General features: G+C 39.1%; 1 protein-coding gene across 1 annotated transcript in view; it reads left to right on the forward strand.

Annotated features, from left to right (window-relative positions):
• Window positions 1–25,033, forward strand: part of GADL1 (GAD like acidic amino acid decarboxylase 1) — a gene marked incomplete at its 5' end in the record, with an annotated part of 249,026 nt that overhangs the window by 164,833 nt on the left and 59,160 nt on the right. The window contains 7 exons of the mRNA XM_090142129.1: window positions 12,825–12,997; window positions 13,869–13,995; window positions 15,424–15,514; window positions 16,230–16,336; window positions 17,729–17,844; window positions 23,346–23,425; window positions 23,539–23,593. Coding sequence (XP_089998255.1) covers window positions 12,825–12,997; window positions 13,869–13,995; window positions 15,424–15,514; window positions 16,230–16,336; window positions 17,729–17,844; window positions 23,346–23,425; window positions 23,539–23,593 — 749 coding nt within the window. The remainder of the gene's footprint in view (window positions 1–12,824; window positions 12,998–13,868; window positions 13,996–15,423; window positions 15,515–16,229; window positions 16,337–17,728; window positions 17,845–23,345; window positions 23,426–23,538; window positions 23,594–25,033) is intronic.

The raw sequence follows: 25,033 nt of genomic DNA on the forward strand, positions 1-25,033 counted from the left end.
GTTCAGGTTGGATATTAGGAAGTGTTTATTCTCCAGAAGAGTGGTGCAGTTGCCATCCCTGGAGGCGTTCAAGAACCATGTGGATGTGGCACTGAGGGACGTAGTTAGCAGGTGGGTTGATGGTTGGACCCGGTGATTTTGGCGGTCTCTTCCAACCTCAGTGATTCTACCGCCTAGCTCTACATTTAATTAAAAAAAGAATAAATGAACATAGCAAAGCTCCCTGTGAGCAAACCAGGGCAGCCTCTGCCACCGCTCAGCTCCCAGGCGGAAAACAGGTGCCTGGCGCCAAAGCCACTGCTGAGGGCCGCTGCCCCACCGCCATTTTGCCCCCATCCGGAGGAGGCGGCGGCTGGCGGCGGGCCTGCGGCGCCGAGGGTATTAATAGGCGGCCCGGGGGGAGCGGCGAGGTCTGACGGGCAGGGCTGGGCGTCTGAGGGCGTGCGGGGCGAAGGCTCGGTCTCGATCGCAACGCGGCACAGGACAGCTCGACGGGGGAGCGGCTATAGTCGGTAGTGCCTTCCCTCATCTCCGGTCCGCGCGAGCAGAGGCGGCGGCTCCACCACGAAGACGAGATGGAGGGTAAACGCTGCGGTGCCAGAGCCGCCCTCTCTCTCCTCTTTCTCCCCCGCTCCAGTGGGGCTGCGGGCTCGGGCGCGGCGCCTGCCGGGGGAAGCCGAGCAGCGCCTCGCTCGCTCCGTGCCCCCATCGGGGTTTTAAGCCTTCCCCCGGCTTGAAGGGGCCCCGGGGCAGGGTGGGCCGCTGGGCCGGCTGCAGCCCGGCGGGCAGTGGGGTTTGGACGCCGGCGGGGCAGCAGCTTCGTGCGGATGGGCAGGGAGTGCCTGTTGCATCTCTCTCCTTCCTCTGAGTGCGGCTGAGATGTATCTGAATGTTTGAATAAGGTGTAGTGCTTGCAACAATTACTGTAAAAGCATTGCGTTACAGGATGTTTGTTGAAATAAATTATCTTTGAAGTCTGGCGCTTCTTTTTCTTTCCAGGCACCGGAATAAGGTAGGCAGGGCAGTACGGTGGTGTGCTGTGACAAGACTGCTGATCCCCGTGGTCCTGGGAAGGGAGGAGTTAATCCCACTTCATAAACGTATCGGCAGTCTGTGTACCTGCATCAGCAGGAAGATCATTATGTAATGAAAAACAGAAGTTGTCTGTATATTTATGGAAATTGGGAATATGAGAGACCTATGGCTAATACTGTAGTGAGACATCTGGGGGAGCTAGGAAAGTAATTGACTGAGTTGTGGCACACTTAAGCTCCAGATATGCCATTATTTGCAAGGTTAAGAAATGAGGAATGCCTTGGACTTGTGAGCAGAAGCCGGTTGCTAAGTCAGAAAAGAAGTGTTTGCAGTGCTGTGCTCTCTCCCATAAGACCAGTATTCCCAAGAGCTTCTCTGCTTATCACAAGATGGGAATCTCTTAGGAGAATGGTCAAAATGGCCTGGGGTTTCATGTGTTTCAGTTTCACACTGAATGTGAATGAGACTTTAAAACAGAAGAAGAATTTTAACCCCCACGTTGAAAAAGTCTTCTCGCTTATCTACCAGAAGTTCAGTGTCCTGCGTTCATGGATGAAGTAAGTCAGTGGCAATCAGTGGAAAGATCTCCAAATAAAGTAATATATTTGAAAGAAAACTCCTGGGGGAAATATATATATATTTATATATATATATTTAAGAAATATAATTTGCTTTTCTTGAATGAGCATTGTAAAGTAATATGATGATTCTCTTAGTGGTAAGATACGTGTAGTTGTGCACAGAATCTGATCCTGTGCATGTAGCAGTAAAGCTGCATGAATGGCAGCAACTCCAAAAGTGCCTCCCTTCAAATGTCATTCATATTAATGTCCTCTGCCAAGACAACACCAAAGATAGGCTGCTGGTGGTCACTGAGACAGGGATCCCAGTGTTCTCTCGAGGTCAGCAACAGTGTTCTTATTCAGATGTTGCCCAAAGGAGGCTACCAGAAACCTAATTTCCTTCCAAAACAATTGGCTTGTGCTGTTATGAGAGATAAGTAATGATCCAATCCCCTTGCACTCTGCTGCTGCAGGTTTTTCAGTCTCAGTACCTTGCTCATGAGCAGCATGTATAACTTCTGCATACTTTTCCTCTCACCAGGAACTCTTCAGTCTTCCTGTCCTCTCTTCCTGTTACCTTTGGTGACTTGCTGTTTTTTCTGCTTCAGTCTGTCTGGTGAATAAAATTCATGTAGGTGGGGCTGTATTGTGGCTGAGGGTGTTGACTGTAGCCTTGTTTGAGTGTTCAGGTGCTCTGCTTCTGTTTTCCTGAGCTGTTGGAGAAATGAAGGGCATGAGGCTGTTGCAGCAGTGCCACTGGGTTTGCTTTGCGCCACTGGTGCAACTAGAAAAGTAGGTACAGTTGCAGTGAGAAAATAGGTGCACTTCCTCATGCACTGAATTATTCTTGTCAGCTGCAGTTTTGGATGTAATGGGAGCACTCTTGGGGAGTGACAGTGATTTCTAACACTCTTAATGTATCTGAAATTGTGTGTTTGTGAGGTTTGTCTTGCTGAATGTGTCAGGTTTCTCTCTGAAACTGCTATCCATGAGAGCAGCATTACTGTGCAGAGATGAGTAAGAATCTGTGCTTCCTCTAACACCAGAATGGCAAAGCCCTGTGTTTCAACAGGGACCGATCTGCAGAATCCCACTCCTAGTTGCAGAAACAGATTCTGACTGCACGTATCCTTCAGTCATTTGGCATCAGTGAAGCTCTCCCAGGCTGTTCTGTCGTGGAGAAAGCTTAGAGCATTCTGTATTTATTTATTTAATTGGGGGATGGGGTGGAAAGATGGGATATTCCCTTCTATTAAGCAGAGTCTCAAGTGAGTTATTACCTCATCAATACAGTAAATAGAGCTGGAAACCACATAAGGAAGGGAAAAGGCTGCTGCCACCATTTATGGCTTATGCTGCCTTTTAACATAAGAATCACTGGCTTCTGCTCTGTGTATCATATGTTGTGTTGTGTGATTTGAATCTGCCAGCAGAACGGGGAGGTGAGTCAGCAAACATTTTTCATGTAGTATGTTGCCATCTGAAGCAGGTGTAATGTGAAGCATGGTAGAAATGGTGACTTTAAGGCTCCAGTAATATGACACTGGGGTTGGTATTTTGGTCAGGGCAGAGGGATAGGATCTCTTCTATATCTTAAGATCTGCTTTGGTGGAAAAGATACTGGGATCTTTGAATGCTGCTTCATAAGATGAGGGAATACGCAGCCTTGCAAGAAATGAAGTTTGCGTCAAATAAAGCAATTCTGCATGAGTACGTTCATTGTGCTTTAAAAATTTTCTTGGCAGTTAATGAACATCTAGCAAAGAAGCTAAACTTGACTCTTGAAATTCAGTAAATGCTTGCATCTTTTAAGTATCGCTTATACAACCAAAAAATATCACTTCCAAGCATTGGAGGAATCTTACAGCATACTAAATTGTGGCCATTTCCCTTTTTCTTATTCTTCCATCTGTACACACAAGTTATCTTATTTTAACATCAGTGGGGTTTATGAGGGAGTAATAGAGGCGAATGGTTGTTTTCTGCATTGTTGGTGGACATTTGTGTTGATGATATTGTTGAAAGTGATTGGATAAGTCAAAGGGTGATAAGTGATGATTTTCACCTTGTTCAGATGTTTCTGTGTCCATCATTATTACAGCTTCTTGACTATATATAATTTTGATTCTTCGTAATGAAAAGATGTGTTGAACATTGACAAATAGAGGTGTATTAAAGAAAAAGTCACAGGGCCAGAGTTTTTTTTTTACAGTGCCACAACTGATGAGGAAAAGTGGTTCGTCATGACCACGGTCTTTTGTCCAGAGCTCTACAAAGGAATGGGTTAAATCTAGAGGATTTGGAACAACTTCTGGCTCTAAGGCTTGGGTGTCCCAGCCCTTTATCACATTTCACCTTATGCAAGCTGAAAAGCCTTTTAAATACGATCGTATCCATTGGCAAATGTCAGGGTCTCAAAAAGAAAGGTTGATTTTAAACTGCTTGGCATCCCTCCCTTAGTTACACTGTAAGACAGCTTGTGTCTCATTGAGCTGCTTAAATTTCTTTTTCTCCAGCAGACCTGATGTGGAGAGACAAGACATCCTGTGGCTATTGGACTGCCAGAGGTTTCACTGTGTTATAACTATAGTCAGTGTTTAGTTGGTATTGTGATGTATGTGGTGAAAACTGCCTTCATTTTTGCACAAGATATGGTTTTAGCAGATGTAAAACTGTGTGTGTAATGTTGTAAAGCACTTGGCTGAAGACAGCAGGCACTAGGTAAGAGCAGGCTGATACACTGAGTCCCTTGAAGCGCTCCTGCCATAGGGTTCTGGGCTGGAAGTTCTGAGCCCTGAGCTCAGATTGCCTGCTAAGGAAGCTTCCCTGGCACTGAGTGACTCTTTGGCACTTGGAAGGTAAGCCAAGGATGTAATTAACATCACTGTGGAATAATGATTCCCTTTTGCAGGTAACTACTGTGTAATACATGTTGCTAAACAATTGAGTTAATACCTTAGTAGACTTCTCTAATAAAGTTGCTGTACTGAACTGACCTGACTGGTGTACATTGTTACCCAGAAAAATCCTGTCATACTATCACTACACCTACTGCATTGTTTGGGGACCATCGACCCCACGTGAATGTATAATGTGACAAAAAACTGTTCCCACTTGTCTAAGTGGATAAAAGCAAGCAAGCAATGCTCTAAATACCAGATGTTTGGTTACAGTGATGATGCTGATCTGAAATGTCTGGTTAAAATGTTGGCAAAAACCTCACAACATTCATTACCCATTTTCTACCTTCCTTAGGGGTGTAGTGACTCTGCCTTACTTATACATGGAGGGCACACTGTTCCACTGGTGAGCCTTAGCATGGATAGTGTGACCACCTCTGTGCGTCTACCAAACATCATATGGACTGCTTACTACCTAACAGACTGCCAGTGGCTTTTCAGAGACTGGCCACTGTGTGTTGCCTCCCTACAGCTTGATTCTCTGCACCTCTAGAGTGGCTACTTAAAACTACATAGGAGAAGCAGGGCATTCTTAATGGACAGTGTTGTTTCCAGAGTTCTGCACTGTCCCTCTTCTGTATAATTGATCTGTGCTGACCTGACCAGCTATCTTAAAATGCTATGTGGGTCTATGAAACTCCAGAATGTATAGAGAGCGCCATTTGACAAACCAATTGCTCAACTTGTACTCAGTTTCTTTTTCTGCTGTGAAAATTTCTGAGGACTTTGAGCAACTCAACTCATACTGTTTTGCTGTGCCTTTACTTTTCCATCGTCAGAGGCTACTATTGTGCTGTTTCTGTATGTTTTTCTTTTGTACTCAGCAATGTGCTGGTAGGCATTGGATTTGCCGTTAGGGAATTGTCAGTGTATATACATACATGCATATATATGTAGGTAGCACTGAAAGTAATACCTCCTATTTATTTCCATGGGAACTGCAACAGATACAGAGAGCACAATAACACTATTAAATAGAGCAAATTCTAAGCTATGGAACAGTATTTTTCAACATAGTTACCACCATTAGCTGTGCATTTTTGCCAGTGATGAACAAGAGCCTGCGTACCGCACTTGTAAAAAGCTCCACCAGTGGAAGTGACCCACTGTCAGCACTGCTGAAACTCACCACTCATCACTTCACTATGTCAACATCCTCTGTTCTGTCTACATCAACATTTACAAGCATTGATGAATGTCAGTGGTTGCTATTTTTTCCCCATGGAGGAATTCAGTTCTCTGCCTTTGCTTCAGATGCACTTTCATGTAGTTGCCATTCTGTCTGACTGCCCCTCTGCTGTTGTCTGTCACACAGCAGCAACATTTAATGGAATACTTGTGAGCAGAACTGGTGTGTCTGTGATCTGGAGAACTTTGGGCTGATCTGAACAGGGGTAGTTTCAGTTAACTGAAATGTCTAATATTCTGAATTTACAGTCTAATATGTGCACCACTTATAGATCTAGGCTGCACAAGGCAGCTTTCTCCATTTGGAAATAGCACTGAACTACTTTGCTGTACATAAGTTACTAATAAATTATGAAGGCCTATATAGAAGCTGGTTAAGGAACCTAGTGTGCTGGAAAGTCACATCCTGATTTGCAATGCACTGGCTTCTCCATCTTAGTAAATAAGGGTGTATGTCAGTGCGATGTTGTTGATGTGAATTAGTGAATAGTAATTGGAAATACTCTGCAGAAAACAAAGTGTGGAAGTGTTTATGATATTAAGAAAAGCAAGAGAAAAAAGTTGTTTTTAAGCCCAAATTGAATGTAGAGATAAAACTTCCTAAAGTGAATTCAGACTCTTATCCATTTTTGCATTTTAAATTCTGTTGAATCCCAGTAAACTGATGTAGTAAATTCTTTTTAGTTGAATTTTCAATAGCTAGCATTACAATTGTTTTTATATTATGTCTAAATATATATTTCTTGCAGAATGTCATGCACTCATTTAAATCAAGCTGCAGGACTTCTGTTTGGAAAAAAATACTTGTGTTTTCACTTCTTTTTTTTTTTATTATTATTATTATTTTTTTTTTCCAGTGGGAAGCAGAGAAATCTCATGGATTCTTGACATTCAGTGTGTGTCACCCACATATTGGTCACTTGCATTCAAACTCAGCCCCCTACAGTTTCTAACCTTGCTATTGTTGTGTAGTGCCTGGTCTGACATGTCCACTTCCCAACAGGAAAAGGAGAAGACATAAAATGTTCATTATTAGTAATCAACATCTAATTGAAATAAAACCCATTGTATATGTCATGTGCTCTCTACTCTGTTGGCAGATGTTAAAGCTGAAAATGTGACCTGAGAGAATCGTGCTGCAGTCAGGAAGTTAGGATTTCCATTTTGTTGTTGGCACCTGCTATTCCTTAGTTTTATATTGAGGTGAATTCCAATTAGCCATAGCCTCTTTTCCTGATTGGAAATGTTGCAGCACTAATCTTTCCTTCATTTATTTATTTGAAGTACCAAAATGCTGCTATTTAATATTAATGTCTGTCCCTGAGGTTTGCCTACATAAAGATTGCCTCCGTTCTCCTGACCTTTCCTTTTGGAATGGGAAATCCAAGTGTGGGAAAAGAATGGGACGCGTTTTTTGTGGTGATGCCATGCAGTGCTAGCAGCATGACTCAGTTGAGCAGCCTTTGAGTTCAGACACAGTGCTTTTGTTTTCCTCAGAACCTGTCCCATAGAGGTCACTTCTGCATGTATGCAGTCGAAGAGTTTCTGTGATGCACATCTTCAGTGGTGCCCAACTTGTTCCCTGTCCACAGGTCTTGTCTGTGAGCCTGCAGAACAGGGGGACAGAGTGTAGGAGACCTGCCATGCCCGTGCATACTCTTTGTGTCTGGGTAGCCTTCCTACATTAAACATGGTGGTGTGAAATCTCTGTACTGAAGTTCACTTGTTTTCTTGACACACAGAAAGAAAAGACATGTCTTTTGAAAGAACTGTGACTAGATCATGCAGGATGAGAAATTTAAGGTCTGTTTTTGATTGATACTGGCAGCGATTACTGCATTTGTTACAAAGCAGAAGCCAGTATTTGGTCAAAGCCAGCTTTTTTCCCTTGCTTGAATAGTCAGTGGTACTAGTACAGTATAAACTGAATAGGATTTGGCTCTGGCATTCAGGCACAAGCCTCTCTTTCACAACCGCCCCTTCTGTTTCTGTCTTCTTGTGAGTGATAAAGCCTTCTGGGCCTTTTACACTACTCCCCCGAATGTTGTCAGAATATGCCAAGTATGAGGCTACAGTTTCTTTTTGTAGCACAAGAATTTAACAGAGAAAGATTCTATATGTTTATGGAAACACAGAAGCAGCTTTTTAAGTACTCAATGGTTCCTACATACTGGTGGAACATCTAAAGAAATGTTTATTTTTTTCTCTGTGTTATTTCAGCTGCCATTAATTTGTTTTCTGCTGGGAAAATAATATTGATCATAAAAATGACATGTTAGTTAGAAACTCTTATGTTTCTATAATACAGTATCTCATTCAGAATGAAATGTCAGAATTATGAGCTTGATTCTACTCCTGGTGTAGCCAGGGGATAAATCCCCAATTACATTCAAGCGGAGCAGGATCAAGTTTTCTCTTTTGCAGGAAGGTATCTTGAACAGTCAATAATCCTTAATCTCTGATTTAAGACATTTTCATTTGTTAAAGTTTTTGTTCTTTTTCAAGCCTGGTGCCAGTTGGCAGGAATGGCATTTGATACGCTTTCTGGAGCCTGTCTTCTGAGTCTGCTTAGGAGTCTGTTTCTGTAATCTTAAATGAAAAAGACTATATTTACTGCTGCTACACTTCTAAATTGTTTGCATACCATGTTGTTAAAAAAACAAAAAAAGAGGAGCATATGGGCTTCATGTGGAACAGAGGACTGATTGGTTACATTAATGCAGTCAGGTGTGTTTGAGACAAATATATGCAAAAGGCCTAAAATATTTGGAAAATGCTTTTAAGCATTTGAAATTCATTTATTTATTTCTTTCAGTGGAAGTGCAGCATAAATTATTGGCTAGTAAAGATAGCGGGAGTGTTTCTAAGCTGTGCTCTGGAAAGACATCTTTTAGTTTGAGAGCTGTGACACGAAAACTGAAACTAGAATTTTTCTCAAGGCTCACCCATCCAAAGCAATAAACTGGTCATAGGTTCTTTTTTAAAAGATGTGTAAAAAGAAAAGCAATTTTAACAACAAGTTCTATTTTGGCCTTTTATCATCCACTTGGCTTTCCTCTCAATACTTTTGCTGCAACCAAGAGGAGAAAAGTTTGTTTTTAAGTGGAGTTTAGGAGTCTCATAAGAGTTCCAGAGTTCAGTTGTAAATAGAAGATTAAGTATCACAGGAGTAAAATCATGAGAGGTGGGAACAGTATTTATATCCAGTGGCTGTTTCCAAACCTGAAGTCCTTTAGTTCATAATATGAGTATGTTTTTGTTCATTTTAGCTGTTGATTGAGAAATAGTTTTTTCTATTACATCATACTATGAAAGTTATACCTCCTATTTATTTACATGGGAACTACAACAGATACAGAGCACACAATAATTCTATTTGATAGAGAAATTTCTCAGCTAGAGACTCTGTTTTTCAACACAGTCACAACCATTAGCTGTACGTTTTTGCCAGCAATGAACAAGAGCCTACACCAGCAAAAGCCTGCACCAGTGGATGTGACCCAGTGTCACCACTGCTGAAATGCACCACTCATCACTTCACTGTGCCCACATCCACTGTTTTGTCTACATCAACATTTACTAGCATTGATGAATGTGCCATTTTTTCCTCCTGGAGGAATTCAGCTCCACCCCTTTGCTTCAGATGCACTTTTATGTCAGACAGCATTTTGTCAGAATGTCCTTCTTCTGCCATCTGTCACACAGCAACAACATGGAATGGAATATTGGTGGGAAGGTTCAGCCTCTACTGCTACCACCACCATCCTCCTCTGATGTTGTGGGACAACACAATAAAATAGGAGACATTACTTTCAGAGTAGCCCTTATATTTTCCATTAATCACATAAAGCTGTGTTACAGGGCAGAATTTAGCTCAGCAAGTTCAGATTGAATTGGCAAGTGATAATGGAAAGTTAGAAAATGTTAAATATGTCCAAGGTGTATTATTTAAGGAATATAATGTGGGTTAAGTCCTGAACTCTTTAGCAGAGGTTTACACAAGTAAATTGCTGTTGAAATGAAGGCTCTTTTCCCTCCCTTTTTCCTGACCCCTCTGCTTTGCCTTTTTGCCTGAGGCCCAATGCAAATGTGTGGACAGTAGGTCTGGGCTTGTGCCCATTTTCCAGAGATTTCTTTCTCTTCAGGCTTCACAAAGTGTTCTTTGGAGACTCTAAAACTGTCTATAAAGGTCAGTAGACTTGCTTCAGATACAAGGCTGTTGCTAGACCCATCACCCAGCCCCTAAAAACCTGGCAGAAAATGTAACATAAGGTTCTGCACTTTCTTTACAATGACCTCTTAAAGAAATTTTGTGAAAAGTCATGGAAGTGCTTGTATTGCATCTCTGTGTGAAACTATCAAAAGTAGGGCAGATGGAGTCACCAACAAAAGCTTTTTACACAGCTTTGGTTCTAGCAGAGACAGCAGAATGCAGCAGAGGAAGAAAAGGAGTTAGAATTCTCTTGCTCCACCATGTCGTTTTTTGGATATTTCTGTAATCAGAGGAAGTATCAACCGATACTTGTTCAGATCTTGTTCTCTTTTCCATAGCAACAAAACACCATTGATACAAACCTGGGGATGGTAGCATCTGAATATGAGCTGGCAGTATGCCTGGGTGGCCAAGAAGGCTGATGGGAGCCTGGCCTGCATCAGAAATAGTGTGGCCAGCAGAACAGAGGAAGTGACTGCCCCTCTTTATGCAGTGCTGGTGAGACTGCATCTATAATACTGTGGTCAGTTTTGGGCCCCTCGTTGCAGGAAGGACATTGATTTGTTTGAGTGTACGCAGTGTAAGCTGGTGAAGAGACTAGAAAACAAGAGAGATGAGGAGAGGGAGGGAGCTGGGGCTGTTTAGTCTGGAGAAGAGGAGACAGAGACCTCATAACTATCTACAGCTACCTGTAAGAAGGCTGCATTGAAGAGGTTGTCAGCCTCTTTTCTCAGGTGACAGGTGGTAGAACATGAGGAAATCGTCTCAAGTTGCACCAAGGAAAATTTAAATTGGGCACTGGGAAGGATTTCTTCATGAAAGAAGTGGTCAAGCATTGGAACAGTCTGGGAAAGTGGTGGAGTCCCCAAGCCTGGACATATTTAAGAGACGTGTGTGTATTGACACTAAGGGGCATGTTTAGTGATAAAACTTGGTACATCAGGTTGACAGTTGAGCTTGATGATCCTGATGGTCTTTTTCTAATGTAGATGATTCTATGATCTTGAGGAGATGGCAAGGTTGAGTTTTTCCATATTTGTTCTAAGCTCTGAACATGACTTAAGGGATTCACTTATACAGAAAAGAACTGGCACTTAATCCAAAAATAGTCCCTGTTCTATCCACTCAAAGCACTGTTGCCTTCCCATTCGTTGTTAATACCTGGTGTTTTAGGTCTTGCAAAATTAACCTACTAGCTTGTTTTTCCAGAGAGAAACCTGTAAAGCTTCTTTAAAGCTGCAATTTCTGTCTAGTGCTCCTGCTGTGGTGTGCTGGGAAGCTTGATGAGAGAGTTTAGCTTTCTGATGTAAGGGATTTTCCCTCTTTGCTTGTTGAAAATGGAATAGTGTTTACATGCTAGCTCTGTATCTGTCCCATGAGAACATTCGCCTCTCCTGTAACAATGTGCAAAATGTTCTGCTCAGCAAAATGTTGTTTTGGATTAAAAACAGAAGTAATTTCAGAAGTGCAGAAGCTTGATGTCTTGTTTATGGGAAACCTGAGGTTCCATCTCTTGCTAGAATTTGATCTCATTTGTAATACCTATCCTAATAAGTGAAATTGAAGTGAAGAGCTGCTCTGAGTTATGGGATTGACAGGGTTTCTTTCAGTCAATGGACCCTGAAGGTCTCCACCTTTGTAGACACAGTCGTTCTGTATCGTCCTGCACAGGCACAATGAATGTGCCAGACTGCCCTGCAGTCTTCTGGAAATTCAGCTGTTTGTGTACACCTGTTAAAAAGCCACTTTACTTCTGCAGATGGTAAAGTTGTTTCAAGAATAAGATTTTCTCCTTCATGTGTTCTTACCCAATATTTTCACTGTATCACTAACTGAAGACGACCCTCCAAGGCAATACTGCCTGACCTCATAGACTGTAGCTATTCTAGGGCTAGATCTGTGTACTGATGCTGTGTGTAATCCAGGTTATTTGGATATGGTAATTACCGCTTCTGCCTTCAGTGCTGTTCTCTTTCAGATGTCTGTTCTCTTGGTATCTCCTAATGTCTCACTTTCGTCTTTACCATCATGTTGATTAAAACTGGCATTCTAATCTTGCAGTAAGAAATCAATACATGAAATAGATACGTGATTGTCACTGATGTTCTGTCTCTAATAAGCACTTTGGATGTGCTTTTGGAAGTAATGTAAAGGGAGTAGTGCTGTGCTTATGCAACGCATCAGGAGAGTGTGTCACAGATAAACGTGAGGGAGAGGAAAGAGATCACCAATGGAGAACTGAATAAAAAAGATAATATACATAGCAAAATGCTCAAGTAGGTGACTGAAGTCACTTAAGGTAAGGGTGGAAAAGAGAGTTCAGGTATATGATATTAATGTGTTATTGTCATGGAGGTGGAATCAGTGAAACTTTGCAGAGGACACAGAAAACTCTATAACACGACTGGGTGGTAAGAAGGGGTAGAATGAAAATATGGGAAGTGAAGCTGGGAATGTATCATGGAAAAAAGAGAAGAGGAAAGAAACATTTTCAACTGAGAAGAGTGTCTATTATCTCACACTTCATTTCTGTTTATCCAGCTGTATCATGCTGAGGACCATACTTGTGTTTTCTCCTAAGGTTGGAAAGTGCATTGCATGCTTTCGTATGCTACAGAAAACAGTGAATACCATGCAGTTGGCTGTTATTATTTATGTGATATCAGTCTGGGTCTAAAGTAACACAAAGTGATTGTATTTGTCTGTAAAGAGGTTTCCAACAAAATCTAGGATTTTTGTACACCTGAAAAGACAATGTGAATTTTATTTCCTTATGTTCACTGATCTTCAGCAATGAAAGAATATTTTGTAGCTTAGGATGACCAGGCCTTGTCTAATGCAGAGGTTTTTTTTTTTATCTTCCAGCTAGTACTTGCAAACAGGATGTACTCCAGAGGAAGAAGAATGCTGTCTTGGTGGATGGAGTCATCCTAAATGGTCCAATAACTGATTCAAAAGCAGGAGAGAAATTTGTGGAAGAGGCCTGTAAGATCATAATGGAAGAAATAATCCAGAAAGCTGATGATGTTACGGAAAAGGTAAAGCCATAGAGCGTTGTTGAAAAGTTGCAGCAGAAACAATGAACAATGAATATTTTTTTCAGCTGTATTTTATTGCACTTCAAGTAGTATCAAAATTGCTTCTAGCTCTGTGCCGATTCAAATTTTAAAAACTTCCAGTAACATGGCTAGCATACCTATTTGTCAGAAAATAATGTTTTATTTATTTATTTATTTATTGTCTCAGAACACAATGGTGACTTTCTCTGAGCTGAACAGATGGGTGTAGTGCATTTCCTGTTGTGGTTGTGGGGAATTGTTTACTCCTCAGAGGCACTGTACTAGAGAGGGAGGGGCAGTGAATCTGGTACTACTGTGGAAGGGAATATGAGATTGCCCTGGGTTTCACAGAAACCATGCTAGAGAGGATGTATTGGAAGGGCACCAGAAAATAAAACATTATTGCCTTTGGGCATGCACAGATTGCTCCCACCCCTGGGCAGAGCAGCATCTGAAAGTGTTGGGACTACAAAGCCTTAGCTAAGGGCAAAATTTGACCAGTAGGCTTCTTTCTCCTAACTAGGATATATGAACCATGAGCAAGATAGTTGGGAGACTCAAGGCTGACTCTTTACATCCCTGCATTCCAACTGGCACACCTTCTCCTCCCAATCTTTTACATCTTTCTGCCTTCCATATTCTGATTTTTATGGTCAGGAATGTCTGAGGTGCAATAAAACCAAGACCACGTGAGACCAGCTTAGCAGATGTATTGTCTTAATGGCCTGCTGCATTCCATGGGCAGTTTTGGAGAGCAGTCCTGAATGTGGTACTTACCTGTCCCTTTTCTAACTGTCTTCCTTTTAGCTAATCTGTTCACTGTTGGTTTGTCCTATCTACCCATCATTAGGTTTGTGAATGGCGGGACCCTGAAACACTGAAGAAGATTCTTGATCTGGAAATGAGAGACACTGGAGAATCTCATCAGAAACTCTTGCAACTCTGCCAAGATGTGATACAGTACAGCGTCAAAACCAGTAAGAATGCAATTTCTAATGAAGTTGTTTTGCTGTGTACTAACCTTGGAAGATAGGATAATGTTTATAAAGCTCTATTATCTTCCAGGAAACTAGGGGTTTGAATGCCTGCTTTCTACTTGCCTACACAAATATACAAATATTTGATTGTGTTTCAGTTGTTTGACTGCATGCTGGTCACTGTAGGTGTCTGTGATTGCCCAGAAGGTGTAATCAAAGAAAACTAATCAAAACCTAATTATCATAATGCCATTGATGTTAACAGTAGATTCTGTCCTCTCGAGGTATTGTGAAAGTTGCCTAGGCATTTATGATATAACAGACAAACAAACTAGAAAGATCTTTTTATGTAATTTTGTGCTGAGTGATGAGGAGTGGAATCACCGTCACTGCCCTTGGACAAATAAGAATGCATTGTTTGTGATGATTATCCTGTGTTTACTATTGCTTTCTATCGAGCAATAGACTTATAGGATGTTAATTTGCCAACAGGCAGTAATTCCCATTCCAGATGCTGTGAGAAGAGAGCCTGCAGTGTTTCAGAGATGGTACACGACATCTCTGCAAGAATGGCTCTCTACGGGTAACCTTTCTGCAGCGTGTGAAGTATAATGTAATCTTAACAAAAAGGGATGAATAAGAAATTGTTTTCAGAAGCTCACAATTTCAGATGTGGCATAACTTGGACTGTACTTTGGAAAGTGAGAAGGTTATGTAATATAATTCCTGTGCATTTCCAAGGCACATTCCTTCCTACTGTTTTTATTGCTACAGTAAGAAAAGCCATAAAATGATTTTGAGGATGAACCTATCTTTGAAAACCATGGAAAGGCAGTAATATCAATCTAAAGGGGCAGTGTATTAATAATACATAGATATAATTACTGAGCTAGTGGAAGGCATTCTGATTATCTTCTGCAAATTGTCTTCAAATTTTCATTTGTTATGCTTAGAAAGAATATTAAATAAGAAAAATTTGCTGTGTAAATAGTTCTTAATCTAGGAATAAACACATATTGAAGCCTCAAGTGTAATGGGCATGGAGCCATACAGCTTACCTGATTTTACATGTTTTACTGCTTAGCAAAACTTGGCTGAATGTCCATTGCATCTCTGAACACCACTGTTAAAGGCCACTGTACATACTCAGTTGTCAGTCACTTCTTTTTGATCTTTAAAGCTTGTGAATAATCCATATTTGTTCTGTGCGCTACTTACGTCAGCCTTATTTTGGGTCCTAAAAATGCCTATAACTTTTACTTTCAAAGGATTGTCTAATTTAAAAAAGGACAGTAAACCCGTAAAATATTGAGGGAATGGTGGAGTGAATCATGGTTAGCAGTGATCAGCATTCAGCTGAGGGAACCTGTGATGCATTCTCTTCTCATAAACATTCTGTCACTGCTTGCTTTTCATCTATATTTTCAGATCATCCAAGATTTTTCAATCAGCTGTATGCTGGAATAGATTATTACTCATTAGTGGCTCGTTTCATTACTGAAGCATTGAACCCAAGTGTGTAAGTGCAGTTCCTTGTACTCATAATGATGAATCTTGCATGCTTTTTAAGTAACATCTTCCTGACCACTATCCCCTCTTCTCCCCCTTGTAATTTTTTTCCCTGTTTTCAGTGTTACAGAGGAGGTAGGAATTGTGCAGGAATTTGGGAAAGAATTTGGTCTAGTTTGTCTGAATAGCTCATGAGAATCTTGGCTAAGCTGATGATTTTTCTAGTCTGTGAGTTGAGGCTTAAGAGATCTTTTTCTTAAATACTTTTAAACCTAAACTTTTTTTCCCCTTACTTTGAGAATAAAGATATCAAAATGAATGAATCCAACTTAGTTGTTTATTTCCTTTGATGTGCTCTGCACAGAGTTGAGTGCAAATGATTACCTGTCTACTATTTACTTGCAAATGTAAAGTCTAAACAAAAATGTGATTGCTGCTTGCAATAGATTATTATTGCTGAAGTTTAAGTATTGTGATCTTTGCTAAAATCAAACTCTGCAGTATTACTTTGAGAGTGGAATTGTCATTGTGATGCTGTCAGGAACTAAGCAATTGCTCTGTGGATCACATCTATAGTCTTTTCAGTTTAGAGTTTTACTTTTGATGGCAATCAGCTTCTGATAAGTTAGAGAAAGTACAAAAAACCTCTATCTAATTTTGACATGATGCTGTGGCATGAGTTCTGTAATCTTAATACCAAACACGCTCCTTTTATTTTTGTTCAGATACACATATGAAGTATCCCCTGTGTTTCTGTTAGTGGAAGAAGCAGTCATCAAGAAAATGATTGAATTCATAGGCTGGGAAGAAGGTGATGGCATATTTAATCCAGGTAATAACAATTCAGATTTTCAAAAGAAGTCATGATAAACCATCTGATACAATAATTCTATGAACATTTGTTTTCTATAGAATATTTGAAAATGCATGTGAAATCCATTGATGCACAGAAGAAACTATTGTGTCCAGGCTCCTTTTTTGTATTCTAATAATTCTATGAATTTGAACAGCAGCTTGACAAAAGAAGTTCTACGTGAAATATAATTGTAGGAAAATGAATTGTTTGTAATGGAAGTCCTTCCTGACCTTACTAACAACAGCGCCAACAGCTTTATTGCACTGAGTCATCTGATGACAGATAGAGAGCTGACTTAGTTGCTAGACACCAACCAGTTGCTCCTAGAGGCACTGATGTATTTATTCTTCCTATCATGTGTGGGAGCCAGAGTCTGTTATACTGGGTTTGCCATGAGCTTAATTCCTCTGAACTTTGACAGCTTTTTTAAAATCTTATGAATAGGCCAATCATAGAAAGATTTCTTAAGCTTCTTGATAGGTCATGTTTTTCACATGTTCTGTAAAGCAGCATTCCAGCCCCATGTACAGAAATAATGAAACGTCATATTATTCCACAGATTATTCAAATTCCAAGTTACTACATTGAATGTGAAGCTTTTGTGGCTAGGTTCGGGGTGGGAAAAGATGTTAAATGAGGAAATGGATTTAGCACTCCACTTTCAAAACCAAGACAAGGCTAGGGATTCTACCCTACATATGAATCGTGGAAAAATAAAAAATACATAAACTAAAACTCTCTGGAAAACTTGTGAAAAAATGTATCAGTAACGTTGATTTCTTCATTTCAGATATGATGTGTACTTTCAGTAGAACCCTTGTATTTACTGTGGAGTTGTTTAACTCTAACTTACTGAAATACTGTCAATAGATAAATGAATTATGCCTTTTAATGGTAGTTTTAGATAAGACATTCCTTCTTCTTTTTATTATTTTTTAAGTAAATAGATCACACCTTGCAGATCGCACTCACCATGGATTTTTATTTTTATTTTCTCCTTGCAATACTCTGACTGCCCAAGAGATCTCCTAGGCTTCATAAGATGCAGCCACAGTTCAACTGGTGCTGCTTTGGTGTATTTCAGAAGGTGTTGTTGCAGTATGTTCTCCTTCAGGGAGGACTGTTTAACCATAATTCTTACTTCTTTGGGAAATACCTCCAAAGAGCATTCAAACCAGCTTTGTTTCCATTCATGATAAAGTTCATTTTATATCTGCAGGTTTCAGAGGGAGGAATTAAGTTACAGTAAATGCATCTAGAGGCTAGTAGTTTTTTTGTTTGTTTGTTTTGGTAATAGACTAATCACTCAGAGACAGAAAAGGTGCTATGGCTGTGATTAATACGATACTTGTATGTCTTTTATTTCAGGTGGCTCTGTTTCTAATATGTATGCCATGAACTTAGCAAGATACAAATTTTGTCCAGAGATAAAAGAAAAAGGGCTCTCTGGTTTGCCAAGACTAGTCCTGTTCACTTCGGAAGAGGTAAAAACAAAAAAAGCTTCTTAAAGCATCTAACAATGAACTTTATTTTTCACTGCAAAATTATAACATTTGCATGTCTGACCGAGGTAATGGTACAAAGTATTTGCCATCAGTGAATGATGCGAAATATCAGAGCTATCTGGACAAGTCTGATGATAAATTTCCCTACAGAAGTTCTCTTGTTGTTCGAATAACTTTGGATGTTCTTGTTCTTAGGAGCAGCTGATAGAAGAAAAGATTGTGCGTGGGGTAAACCTGTAGGCAAAGCATGTGGGGTGTTGTGGAGATTTGCAGTTTAAAGTCTAGCAGAATCCATGTGTAGGTTTCAAAAGTTTTTCTTGCAAGATGTTGAAGTTTATATTGAGCTGAATGCCTCTGGACCTGTGAAACGGCTCTCTGCAGCTCCCACTATTACCTATCACTGAATCACAGAATGGCCAGGGTTGGAAGGGACCTCAAGGATCATGAATCTCCAACCCCCTGTCACATGCAGGGCCACCAACCTCCCCATTTAATGCTAGACCAGGCTGCCTACGTATACCTGAATTCAGATTTGCTGTGGTAGAGAATAAAACCATAAAATACTTGGGCAAATCCTGCTGGATCTTTAGACAGTTCTTTAAATAATTGAAAAAATGTGGTTATTTCTAAAGTTTTTGAGTCATATCTGTTCAAACTGGCTGTGGAAAATGGAGATATGTCCATACATTTATTCTGAAGCTAATTTCTTTTTCTTTAGAGGCTCTTTTCTCTCACTTCTCCAGTTTTGATTTTCTCATTGTGTAGAAGTGTTATTACAAACTCTATTGTATAAAATATCCTGTGGTGGTGAGGACCTTGTTGTAATAGGATGCATGTCGTTCTTGACATAATTTTAGCTCACAAGCTTATGCTCCTAACATTTTCCTGGGTAAATAGACAAAGGAGACTTATTTTGAAGAGATCTGAGAGAGACAGGCATTGTATAAGTTGTCCATGACATTTAATTAATCCAAATGTCTTAAATAAAGTAGTATTTTTTTCAGGCCAAATATATTTATTTTTTTCCTTCTGAAAGATGTATGTATGAAAACAAAATGCCAATTCATGCTTAATTCATCACATTTCATCTTTAAAATAGCTGAAGAGGAAAAAATGATGTTGAAACATTTCATTTTAATGCTTTGGAAATGAAGCACATCAAGTTTTCATCATGAAGTAATGTATTATTTCAGTGCAAGATTTAAATAGAAGTGCACTCTAAAGGCAAAACAAATTTCATTTACTTTGGTATCTTTGCTTCACCAAGCAAGAAGACCCAAACCATGAAACACAGAATCAAGCAGAAGAAAAAAAAGTTGAATTACTTTTAAGGCAGTGTTCTTGATCTGTAATACTTTGCTTGATTCACAAAACCATGTTGTAGTTAGTGACTGCTTGCTGTGAGATTACCACTTTTAACAACTAGATATTGTGACTGTCAAAGACATCTAGTATTTATTCTTCATTTTGAGGGAGTATGGTACATATTGATGTGTATTTTTGATCCATCTGTACTGAGTCCGAGTTTTGCTACCTTTTGGAGCTAGTTTAATTCAGATATGTCCTGTTATTAAGAGTGTATTTAATAAATGCCCAACAGTGAAAAGAAGTACGTAAGTGCTCATGTCAGTCTTCATTTTTTATTATTTGTTTTTATTTTGATGCTTTTTTGTATAGAATTTTACTGTTGTTTTTGTTCTGAAGAGTACCCAGAAGGCATAGACCTGTTCTGTGTTGTGTAAGCAAATGACTGAAAAAAATGATAATAGAGAAGTTGGAACCTGTGTTTAGCCTACAGTTTCTGTCTGGCAGTTGGCAGGCTGAAAGCAGGGGAATGCATGGAGTTGTCAGTGGCTTAATTTTATGTGACCTGGGGACTATGTATTCTTTGTATGTTTGTGGTTAATATGAAGTTCTCTATTTAATGTGTGTCCTACTGAAGGTCCTCACATGCTGTGTTGCCTTCAGCAACAAAAGTGCTCCTTGTTCCTGCAAGTAAAATACTAAACTACTTTAAATTACGGTGATATTCCATGAAGATGGTACTTTTCTATAGCTCTCTTGCTGGACAATTACAGAGTGATTCCTATTGAGACCATTTCAGTAGTAAGAATTTATTAAATCTCACTTTCCTGAGGCATGATTAATGTTTCTGTAGAATCTGAATACAGCTATAGTTGTAGACCATGACCCATCTACTTATGATTTTTCTCCATTTGAGCTTTATTCTGACCCAAGAATGTATTGCATTGATCTGAAAGGTAGGAATTTGCTAAATTTGAGGTAACTGAGGGTAGAAGAGTGTATGTATAGACTGTTGAAATGTACGTGTTGATATGAGCAGTGTTTAGATGCAATGGAACTAAATTCCTCCCCAGTGCAACTTGATCATGAAAGTAATAAAATGGAAGAACACAACTTTGACTCACAGTATAATGTAATTGCTTTATGCAATCATGTTTCTAGGAAACTCTTCAAAATCAAGAGAAATTTATCTTCTCTTTTAATGAGCACATGGGGAAAGTAACTTATCTTTGCAAATCTTATTAGAAAAAGAAAACTGTCTAGCTATAGTTAAAACAGTACAGCATCACATTTTAAATGTTCTGTTTTGGTTTGATCTTGTGCTTAATGGCATTCATTTCTCACTCCTAGTGATTACAGAGTTAACACGTCCAATCAACACTACAAAAGACAAGGCAAAAGTAATCTCAACTCTTGGTATTAAAAATTACTTGATATTGTATATGTAATATAGATACAATAATATGTTTTATCTGAGTATTCCTTTCTTCTTATTGAAAGGACACTATGAACAAATGAACTATTTGATGTTGTTGTGACCAGAGCTGCTAAATGTTCTCTGTTTTCTTAAAAGAATATGGTGTGATTTAGGTTTATGGTAATGATGGTGAAAAAAATGAAGTTCTTGTATGTTTTCTAGCAATATAACTGAAAGGTTACTTTGATGAAAAAAAGAAAGCACATTTCAAGTCAGTGTTGCAATATACAGTCCCTTTTCTGTCCTACTGTAAACTTATCTTTATCAGGTCTTCAGTAGGACAGAAGGAGGAACAGAAGTTCTTGTAAAGGCGAGAAATAATACACCTGGCAGCCTGTTATGTTTTAGTGTTCTCTCTATTCTTCCCTCTCCTTCTGCTCTTTAGTATAATCTCTCAAGTGCTCAAGTCTCTTATCTTTCTCTCATTCTTGTATACAATTTTTAATAGTAAGTTATTTAGTGAATACTTCTTTACTAATGCAGTGATTTTGTAATTCTACAGCTTTCCAAATCTGAGACTGTATTATTATTTCTAGCGGTTCATACCTTTCATTTGACCCTAATGGACAGAAATCAGTGATAGAGACTACCTTTATTTTCAACAATTTGCTAAATAGCTTAAAGCATTTCCAAATTTCCACTGATCAACACATAGCCACTCTACGATCATTATTACCATTATTGATGCCATGTAGGACCAATTATCTACCTATGTATCTTGTAATTTTTGTAGCAGTTGAAATTAATGTGTCCTAAAGGCTTTGTGAATGTGTCATGTTACAAAAGTAAGCATTCTTAGAACTAACTGATAGTATCAGGTAGTATTTTTGTATGCCTTTAAAAAGTGTGTGATGGTGAGGAGAAAAGCTTTTTGTCAAAATGAAAAAAAGCCCTTTGAGATGATCCATCTCATCAAAATAAGCGTGACAGGCTTTAATATCCTTAATATATTCATACCCACACATTAAAATGTTGTACATTTTTCATAATTATGTTCTGCAGTAACTCCATTTGTGTGAACTCTCTGGAAGAAAATGGAATTAATTATCCACCTGGTTTCACCTCCTATCTGAAAAGTAACAATTCTAGACATTGTCACGGTTGCTGGAATAAGGGTTGTTTTAACTCTTCAGTAATAATGTGTAAAAAAATCCAATTTTATTTTTTTTAGAAAGAATAATCCCAGACTTGGGTAGTCTTGATTCTGAGAACTGTGTAGTCCTATGAGATGCTGAATGCTCTCAAAACTTGCTCCATTGATTTGAGTGGGTAGACATTTATCGTGTTGCAGGTTGTTGAGAGTTTGAGATCTTAGAATGAGTTCAGATTAAGAAGGTTATTGTGTCTTGAATTCCCAGGCTACACTTGAAAATGGGTTAAGCTGTGTGATATGAGCATGCTTTTATTTTGGAGTGATACCAAAAGCTGTTACACTGAAGAACAATACCCATATAAAACTGCTCCTGATTTATTAAGTTGAATGTTGGAAATGCAGGAAGCTAAAAGTCTTGAATATTTAACAGAAGAAAAGAGTGGACAGTCTACAGAGTGGCCTGTGAGCTCAAATGTCCTTCTCATCTGAGTAATTTTATCATTCATTGATTGAATAAAAGCCCATTTCTGACATCCTTCAAGCAGGTGAAGGGGCATCTTTTACAGTCACTTTACAGGCTTCATACGCAGATGCCCTTTATTCAGTTCAAAGTGAGAAGCACACTGTATGTATTGGTGTTCATTTGCATTTGTTCATAGACGTCTTTTTGACAAGACGTAGTTAAAATTCTTTGATAAAATAATAAAATATATGCTGGTTCAAACTGGAACTTTTTCCATAATCCATACTGATTTAAACACGTCTGATGATGTACTAAGAGCCATCTAAAGTCTGCTTGCTTTAATAATGGCTCACAAGATCCAAATTCATGTAGACAACCTTGGTCTAACCACCAAGATTTTCAAGGATTTGAAAGCCTTGGAAGTCCTGATTGTACAAACTCTAAAAACTTTGGTAGGTCTTGGGACTTAAACTGTGATCTTATGAACAGAATTGCTGAGTCAGATCATAAGTTGGTTTAATGTAGGTATCCTGTCTCTGACAGACTCCAACAGCTGTTGTTTAGAGAAAGCATATAGAAAAAACAGAATTATGAAGTGGTAGAGAGAGAGATTTTTATATACACCCTGATTAAGAGTCCAGTTTCCAAGGGGTGGTGCTTTTGGATATTCAGACCTATAAGCTGCCTCTGGGCTGCTGAGTTCAATAGCCTTTAGATCTTTCTTCTTGTGAATTTGCCTTTTACACTTATTTATACTTTTGTTTCAGTTTTATTTAAACATTTTGAAACAGTTAATCTTTCTTTCCTAATGATATTTTCTTATTTTTGTTCTAATGTAGAATCAGCTTAAACTATTCATACGTAGTAGAGCTTTTTATTTCTAAGCCAACATTTTAAACATGGTGCACATCTATTTTGTTTGTTTTCCCTGCTCCTCAGTGTGTCATAAATTGTTAAGTACAATATGTCTTTCTACTCAGTAGCTTTGTCAATTTGATTTATGTGTTAGGATATACTGTTATTATGACTGTTAGCTGGTATTAAACTTATTTCAATGCCAGTGTTTCCTATGCAGAGAAATTCTTAATTGTGTGCTCTCTTTTTTTTTAATTCTTTTTTTTTTATGCCTCTCTCATTTACAGTGTCATTACTCCATGAAGAAGGCAGCCTCTTTCCTGGGTATTGGTACGGAGAATGTTTACTTCGTCAAAACAGATGAAAGGTAAGCAAGCAAAAGTCATTGCTGTGTTCTCTGAGCTTTTTGAAATGCAGTAGTGCTGTACTAACCAACTTATTTGAATGTAACTGAAAAAGTTTTAAATCTGTGTCCCTTAGAGGTAAGATGATACCTGAGGAACTGGAGAAACAAGTCCAACGGGCCAGGAAAGAGGTGAGAGGGAGAGAGAAAGCATGAAAGAGAGAGGAGGAGCGTATGCAGACTGTGTGCTTGTTGTCTGAGTGAAAGGAAGGAAAACTATGAGTGAGTGAAATCTTAAAAATAGAGCAGTTAATGTATCAGTGTTTTTCTTACAGGTGCAATCCATTTGCCCCAAACTTGTGGAGCAAGCCAAGGCTCTTAGGTGTTGTGGGGTTAGGTTGTTCTGGGGAGTGAAATTCTACAGGGCTTTCGCAATTAATGAGAACCCTCAGTACAACATCACTCTGAAGTATTTAGCACGTTTCGTCTAAGTGTAGAATTTCTTTTGCCCTTAAGTTTTATTAAATAAAATGGATGCAGTATCTTAAAAGGTAAATGAAAATTGAAGGTTTTTCATTATGATAGCAGCTATTGTGCTAGCCTCTGCAGTGAACAAGAGTAGTAAGATATGGCTTGGTCTCTGAAACTATCATACATGCTGCAAATTCTAATTTGTGTCCTTCTTAGTCCTGTCCTAAAAGTGCAGAGATTCCATTGTGCCTCTTTTCCCACAGACACTTTGCCAAGCAGAAAGTGAAAGGGCAGCATTTGGAAATGTATTGATGTTTTGTTTGGACAACATTAATATACATCTCCACAATCTGTAAGATAGAGCTTACTACAGTCAATGTAATTTATTTTAGAGAGTTTGGAGGACTGAATATGGCTTCTAAGGCACAGAGCATCTTCTTTTGGTTTGCTTATGCCACCTCATTTCCTGCTTCAGAGCAGAAGGATACAGATCTCAGCCCTTAGTCCATGAACTGAGAATACTAACAAGCTAGTATATTGTCCTTCGTGTGGAGGTTGCCTACCATCAGATCCAACTTTGGGAGTTATTGTGGCTGATAGAAATGGCACAGCATTGCTATCCTATCATGCATTGGTGTGGCCACAATTGCATTAATTAAAACCTTCCTTAGATACCTCTTCTGCCAAATAACCATATCTCCTTTGGGTTTGACACTAGACAGAATAACTAGTGATCCATGGTGTCCTTAATTAGCTAAGAAACTCTTCCTTTCATTATCCATGGAAGACAGTCTGTACTTTGCTCATTTGAGCAATCTTGGGGGGAAAAAAGAACTGAAGTGTGGAGCAAGAGAAAGCAGACAGCCAGGAGAATGAGCTCTGTGCTCTGGAAAAACGTTTTCTTGTTGTTTTTTTTTGTGTGTGTGTGTGATTTGGTGGTTATTTAAAAAGATCATCTGGCATTTATGTTGTTAAACAAAGAAGTCAGCCTCAATTCAGTTCTGTGCAATTTGAAAACAATGTTCTATATTCTATAGTAATATTGATCTGTATTAAAATGCTCTGCTCATAGGCGTGCTACCTTTGAGAAACATTATTTTGCTTGCCTTTTGATGGAAATTACAGGCATTTTGGAAAATTTTCATTTCACCTGAACTTCTG

Source organism: Phasianus colchicus, chromosome 6 (genome assembly GCF_987193195.1).
Source record: "Phasianus colchicus chromosome 6, bPhaCol1.hap1.1, whole genome shotgun sequence".
NCBI classification, from domain to species: domain Eukaryota; kingdom Metazoa; phylum Chordata; class Aves; order Galliformes; family Phasianidae; genus Phasianus; species Phasianus colchicus.